General features: G+C 33.7%; 1 protein-coding gene and 1 long non-coding RNA gene across 3 annotated transcripts; one reads left to right on the top strand and one right to left on the bottom strand.

The window, feature by feature from the left end:
- Positions 1–391: 391 nt before the first annotated feature.
- Positions 392–3,546, top strand: LOC108915888. 2 transcript variants are annotated; one of them, XR_001964745.2, is made up of 3 exons: positions 392–457; positions 2,137–2,296; positions 2,740–3,546. It is a non-coding gene; the product is annotated as an uncharacterized LOC108915888 (long non-coding RNA). The 2 variants fall into 2 exon arrangements; XR_001964746.2 differs by lacking the exon at positions 392–457 and adding an exon at positions 2,036–2,083.
- A 1,662-nt stretch (positions 3,547–5,208) lies between these two features.
- LOC108915887 (THAP domain-containing protein 6) lies at positions 5,209–6,783 on the bottom strand. The gene is made up of 3 exons (XM_018722039.1): positions 6,453–6,783; positions 6,323–6,394; positions 5,209–6,245 (listed from the first exon to the last, which is right to left on the bottom strand). Exons 1-3 carry the CDS (start codon positions 6,709–6,711, stop codon positions 5,878–5,880), a joined length of 699 nt encoding a protein of 232 aa, XP_018577555.1. The 5' UTR covers positions 6,712–6,783; the 3' UTR covers positions 5,209–5,877.
- Between the last annotated feature and the right edge of the window lie 479 nt (positions 6,784–7,262).

The raw sequence follows: 7,262 nt of genomic DNA, 5'->3' as shown, positions 1-7,262 counted from the left end.
ATGACCGTAAAAACACTAATTTAAGAATCATTTCTCACAACTTTAGTTGAGAATCTTAAAACTATGATTTTATATTCAAATGAAAATTACAACTTTATTTGTTTCATTTAAAGAAACTATGNGAAGTATTCAATCTCATAGCAACTAGTGAGAGATAATATATGACCGTAAAAACACTAATTTAAGAATCATTTCTCACAACTTTAGTTGAGAATCTTAAAACTATGATTTTATATTCAAATGAAAATTACAACTTTATTTGTTTCATTTAAAGAAACTATGTACATATCAAATTTTGAATTTCGTGCCAATGACATCGGGAGACAATTAAACGTGATTGGTGGAATCGCCAACCGGCGAGCCCTCGAGTCGGCACTTGCACAGTGCACTTGCAGTTTGCATTGTGTTGAGTGCATTGAGTGTTCGTGATCTGTGTAGCTTGATTTTTATTTACAACGTAAGTATAAAATACAATTTTCTCTTAGTAAATGACATAATTATGAATTGAGTAACTTTGACTACTTAAGAAGCGTAATATTACTAAAGGATAAAAATCTAAGGTTTTGTAAATTGATCTTCAGGGAACATTATTTACATTTTACTCGCATTTGCTTAAGGTGGCCATATTCCTCGCCGAGAAATAGTGAAATTTCTGGCGTTTTTAGGTACTGAAATCTTTAAAAGTAAAACGTGTAGAACAAAAGTAAGCACAAAAATAAAATCCTCGATGTTTTGTTTATTCCTTGTTACCATTTAAATTTACTCAAATAAAATAATAACTAAAAAANAACGAAAACATACAATATATTGGTGGTAATAGTCGGACAGGACGACTTAAAAGGTAACCTGTGATAGTCAACGAAAACATACAATATATTGGTGGTGATAGTCGGACAGGACGACTTAAAAGGTAACCTGTGACAATCAACGAAAACATAGAAATATTGGGGGTGATAGTCGGGCAGGACGACTATAAAGGGAGCCTGTGTTCAGAGTTTAAGAATGCAAATGAATGAAGTATAAATAGACAATGCGTTCTTTGTTGCTTGTATGTCGATTGGATGCCCTGGCCACCCAGTAAACACAAACTGCCACAACCACTTCATAGCCACTCACATTCTAGTGGATTTTGTGACTGGCATAGCAACATGTGGTTGTGACGGTACATTAAGCCACATTTTATTTTTACAACACTATGGCGACTCATATTTTAGTGGTGATATTACACGTCACAAACACCACATCATTTTCATGTGTAGTTTGTAAACGTGGAATTATCAAACAGAAAAATCACTCACATTTTAGTCACATTTCACACCAATCCACGAATCGAAATAAATAACTGAAAATTCAGTCACTTTGAAGTATTCAATCTCATACCAACTAGTGAGAGATAATATGACCGTAAAAACACTAATTTAAGAATCATTTCTCACAACTTTAGTTGAGAATCTTAAAACTATGATTTTATATTCAAATGAAAATTACAACTTTATTTGTTTCATTTAAAGAAACTATGCACATATCAAATTTTGAATTTCGCGCCAATGACATCGGGAGACAATTAAACGTGATTGGTGAAATCGCCAACCGGCGAGCCCCCGAGCCGGCACTTGCACTTTGAGTGTTCTGTGTTCGTGATCTGTGTAGCTTGATTTTTATTTACAACGTAAGTATAAAATATAATTTTCTCTTAGTAAATGACAGAATTATGAATTGAGTAACTTTGACTACTTAAGAAGCGTAATATTACTAAAGGATAACAATCTAAGGTTTTGTAAATTGATCTTCAGGGAACATTTCAGGGAACATTATTTACATTTTACTCGCATTTGCATAATAAAGCAATATGGCTACCTTTAAACATAGATAAAATATGTATACTCAAAGCCTTTGGAGTTACAAAATATTTACTAGATTTGGAGCCAAAAACTAATACAAACACTGGGCTTCCTCGTATTTTTTCTGGTTTAAATTAGGAATTAAGATTTAAATTTTTATTTTTCAAACTAATAATTTTTTATAAATTAAAAATAGATTTGAGGAAAGACTGAGAAATCAGGAAAATTTTGTAATACAATTGGTAAACTTATTTTCTGTAAATTTAAACACATTATTTCTAATAATTGTTTTTAGAGAAATGTCCTTCAGATTGTGGGAGGAAGCGATGCGGACAAGTTGTCAAGAAGGTGTTTATCTAAAATATTTAATGATGATTTGGCAGCACAATGCTCATGGACAGGGTTAAAAGGAAATTTTAAAATTCAGGGATTGATAACCATTGAAGAAATAAGGAGTAAGTTAATACTTTTTGTTGCTTGTTTGTAGGAAATAAAGGTTAGATGTGTGATAAGAATAAAGTAGATTTACATGCTACTCATTAAAATTTTATAAAACGAGAGGTGTGGGTATTGTAATTTTCTTGCCGATTATTCATAATTACTGGTCATAAATCCATCTTCTGAGAATATATATTTCTTTTTTGATTATACATTGTTTTCCAATTCAGAAGATTAATAAGATATCAATGCTTTTCTTACAGAGGTTGATTGATTTTTGTTTAAAAAAAAACACACCTACCAGTGTATAGATCAGTTGTTTCCTCATATAAATTCTGTGATATATTCCAAATAGTCCAACTCAAAATTTTAACTTCAATTTAGTTACATCAAAATAAATTTGTAAAAAAATACAAAATCTTTGAAATAGGGAAAATTTATAATTTGTAATTCTTTTCAGGTACTGTGAGAAGAGTATTCCCTGCTACTTCTGACTTTGAATTTGAACGAATAGTAAAGGATTTTTTTCCGCTACGGGGAGCAGAGGAAAAAAAGAAAATCCATAAACCATGTATATATAAACCATAGTTGTCACTAATTTTTTGTTTTCGGGTTGGTTTTAAAAATACAGAATATAGGAAATGATTTAAGTGTCAAAATATTATAGCAAGGATTATCACTAAATTGTATTCACTTTAAAAAGATATTTTTTATAAATTTAGTTATCAACAATAAGCTATTGAGAAACATTTATTTCAAAATACTGGGTTTTCCATGTCATCTAACTAATAAGAATTAACGTGAGGTTATTACATTTCATAATTTTTAATTGAAATGCCCAAAACACACTATGAGAAATATTGCTAACGGAACCAATAGAACTGAGTGCCTAATACTTGTGAGAACCAAAATACTGCAGCAAAACACATTGTAATTAAAATATCAGTAAAAATTTGTCTCAGATAGATGAGTAGACAGTTTATATAGTTGTCTCAAACGCGCAACAAGCGGGTATGTGTAATGGCTTCTCAAGCTGATGAAGTACAAAGTTTGACTAGTTTGACCGTCACACGAGCTTTTTATAATAATGTGGTGTGTTGGCAACAAAGCAGGAAACGTAGCTGCGTCAGCGGAAGCGGTCACGTGGTACCGGCGATGAAGGACAGCCTTCGTCCTTACGCGTGAAGTTGGTCGTTGCCTCGCCTGGGATTAAGCCGGACCATTTCCGTGTCTGCGGTTAATGTTAATGTGTTATATGAACTTTGTATGCGACATTCCCCGTAATATATGAGTACGATAAATNAAGCTAAATCCGCATTTACGCGCGCCACACTGGCACAGAGAGCAGCAGATGCCGCTCTACTGTGCTGAATGTTCGCTTGTATTACCTGGAATTTGACCAGATAATACAGATTTTGGTCCCTCCTGATCTTCATCAGAAGGTCCCAAATCTACCCTGCCCTTGACCTTGACCTTTAGGATTAAACTTTAAATCTTTACCACCTAACAAAAAAAAATCATTTAAATAAGAATTATTTGAAACCGGTCCTGTTTTTTTCTCAAATATCTCGTTTTGAGATTTATTTACAGAAAATTTATAATGTAAACCAGAGTCATGATCTTTTTCTTTTTCTATACTACTACTAGATTTTTCTTCTAAATTTTGTGACGGCTTATTTATAACTTGAGTCAACAATAATTTATTTTCTGAGTTTGCACCGAATGTTCAAAAAATTGTAATAGCAAAAGTTTATTTTCGGTTTGAACCTGTAAAGATTGCTGCATAAGTTGCTGCTGTTGTGAAATTTGTTTTAATATTTGCTAATTTTCATTTTGAGATTGTAAAGATTGTTTGATAAACATCTCTAGCAATTTTTCTGTATTTAAATTTTCCTGTTTATGTTTAAATTCTATTCCTGAATCAGAAAATTCATGCTCTTTTTTATTTACATTTTCTGTTTCTAATAAATCGTTTTCTTGTCCCTTAGACACGTCATCTCCCCCTAGTAACTCTGCACCTGCAGGGTCACATTCCTCCCGCGTCAAAAACCGTAAATAGTAACGTTTTGATTGTGCCATGACTACGTTATTTGACCACTTACATAAATTGAAATATACAGTAAAACAAATGCAGTCTATATATATTTTAAGCCTTAAGTTGAGCGCCATGTTGTGCTGAGTCGGACAGCTTGAGTTAGTTCTACTCTTTTTCAGGGAGGTTCTTTTCTTGGAAAGAAAAGAGAGAAAAACAGATTTATTGTACACTAATGCTACTTTTTTTATTGTACACCAATAATTAATTCAAACGAAATCAAAAAATAACTTTTGTTCAAACTTAATCGAAAACCGCTTCACAAGCACTACAATACTCTTCGATGCCCATCAGCAGAATAAAGTAACTACTCACTTTTTTGTGTTTCTTACTCGCACCTTCCCAAAAATACAAGAGTGGGTCTGGATACAGTTAAACAAACTCTTTTTCAACTCCTCTCACTCACAGATAGCAGGCCAGCAATCCCGTATCTCCTCCACGGTACTCATAAAACTTTCCCCTATCCAAAACCTTTACGCTGTGCTCCCCAATCTTCTCTCCGATCTTACGAAATCGTACCCGTTTTCACCAGGTAAAGCTGGAAATTTACGTCTGCTCTACTCGGGCAACCACCTATCTCTCCTCCCGCATTCCCGACCTTTTCCGCCTCGCCCTTTCCACACACTTACTTGACCCCACTTCCCTATTTGCAGCCCCACCACCACTGCCGCAACACACACATCTCCGTTCTCTTAGGTCTAATGCTTAAAACTAATGACAAGAATAAAAAGGGTGGTTCAAATAACGGGATCTAGCCCAGTATAAACAAGGTAGTTGGATATAGGAATAGAAAAGAAGGACAAGAGTTAGAATTAGAGAGTTGAATAACGAACAATAATAATTGAGAATGTACATTTTACTTTGATTAAAAGAAATTATTGGCAATAATTATTTTTGTTTATAACATATTTTAGATAAGTATGACAAACTATACATTTGTGGAAACAGAACACTCTCTTTTTAACTAGACCTTGGCTAGCTATGGTTTTCATGAAAAATTAATGTAACTAATTTGTAGGTTTGAAACCATGAAATTTATAAAAAAAAATATGCTACAATCCCAAATAAAAAACAACTGTGATGAAAAAGTAGGACATGTAGAATATAATTTTTTTTATTTTTTTAGCTACAACTCTGAAACAAATAAAAAAAATTCTTTAAAAATATAGGCCAACATTTACCAAAAACAGCAACTTTCTACCTTTAACAATAACAAAGATATAATATGTTATCAAGAATGAGATACATCGTACTCAATCCCCCTTTTAGAGAGAATCGAGCCCCGCAAGATAAATGTAGCCATTTTTTCCTAAATCAATATTATCATTAAAAACTACACTGCTCAATAATAAAATCAAAATTTTTCTAGAAATTTTTTGCACACTTCAAGTGAAAAAGATTTCATAAAAATCTAATCATTACTGATTTTCCAACCATATCCATTCACTATTGTAATTCTAAGCGAACAATATATACGTCATAACCCTCAATTTTGAATGTTACTATTTACGCACTTGATTTATCTTTCTTGTCATTGGTCACAATTAACAAAATTTGATTTTGACTAACACCATTTCCTACAAATTTCTGTTGCGATACTTCTTTCACCTCCTTCTCTAGCAAATTTAACTTATTTTTCAAGTACAGATTCCTATGTCTTTCATTATGCAAATCTTTGGCTAAGCTTTCATTAAGTGACTTCATTTTATGGATGGTTTCTTGTTGTTCCTCAGTTTTTCTCTTTAAATTCGCAACTTCCTTGCGGAGAGTGTCAATTTCTTCTAAAGGTTTTATACCCACTTTGTCCTCCAAATCTTCGCTTTTGATTTTATCAATGTCGACTATCTTGAAATTTCCCTGCAGTCTATCTTCACCTAAAAAAAATCATAGATAATGCCGGATCCACTTTACTGTATGAGGGTCATGGAGACTACACACTATATCTACTTACCGCAATTAGTGTATTCTAATATAATTTCTTCAACGTCTTCCTCTTCACTATTTTCGCGTCGTGATGGGACAGCTGTAACAAAAATGTAGGTATGTCAGAAAGCAAGTAAAAAAAATATCACTCAACTAACTATTGTTATGTAACCTTCGTTTTGTGGATATATTTAATAATTCCCACATATAATTCGCCTCGAAATCTTCTGTGTTGAAGTGGCGAGAACAAATTTTGGAATACTGTTTTGGGATCCAGTTTTTTCCTCGCTGGCAGAAATCTATCCACTGTTGTTTTAAATTATCGTCTTTTGGGAAATTATGAAATGATATGTCTTCATTACGAATCTGAGGCGCGTATTTTTTGCAACCTTTTACGCTACAATACGCCCCAGTCATTTTTTTAAAATAAATAATGTTCTTTTGCCAAAGTGAAAACTAACCTTGTTTATCAAATGCAAATGCCAAATATAAGTTTATCAAATGCAAATGCCAAATATAAGAGGTACGTTCGGATATTCCACTTTTTACGGTAGTGTTCTACCTGTATTTGAAAATGTTTACTCAAAACAGAAACACATATTTTGGCAGAAAACATTTTTTACTAAATAGGAAATAATAATATTGGGAAATGCTTAGATAAATAAGAAAATATAAATAGTGTTATCAAGGCCTGGACAGCCTTCGTAGGTGGGCCCCATCCGTCGTCAACTCCGACCGCAAATGCAAGGCGCTTTGTGGGACCTCCTTTTGTCCTGGCTGGGCCCCGCCGGCTAGGGCCCTTTCTTATGGCACTCTTCTTGCTTCGCCGGCTCGTCTGTGTAAACCCCGGGGGTGGTGTCATGTTTGTGTGTGGTATGGCTGGGTAGGGTAGTGCGGCTATGCAGCCTGGGATGCGCTTTGCTAAGGTGGCCATTAGGCTAGCGCGGGAAGGGATACGTAAGGAGGGT

The sequence above is a fragment of the Anoplophora glabripennis genome, unplaced genomic scaffold, assembly GCF_000390285.2.
Source record: "Anoplophora glabripennis isolate ALB-LARVAE unplaced genomic scaffold, Agla_2.0 scaffold2150, whole genome shotgun sequence".
Taxonomy (NCBI): Eukaryota; Metazoa; Arthropoda; class Insecta; order Coleoptera; family Cerambycidae; genus Anoplophora; species Anoplophora glabripennis.
This window is presented reverse-complemented; position numbering and strand designations above follow the sequence as displayed.

Coding starts and splice junctions, on each gene's coding strand:
- LOC108915887 (XM_018722039.1), bottom strand. CDS start 6,711: ATGACTGGGGCGTATTGTAGCGTAAAAGGTTGCAAAAAATACGCGCCT. Junction 6,395..6,452: donor ACGAAGGTTACATAACAATA/GTTAGTTGAGTG, acceptor TTTTTGTTACAG/CTGTCCCATCACGACGCGAA. Junction 6,246..6,322: donor ATTAGAATACACTAATTGCG/GTAAGTAGATAT, acceptor GATTTTTTTTAG/GTGAAGATAGACTGCAGGGA.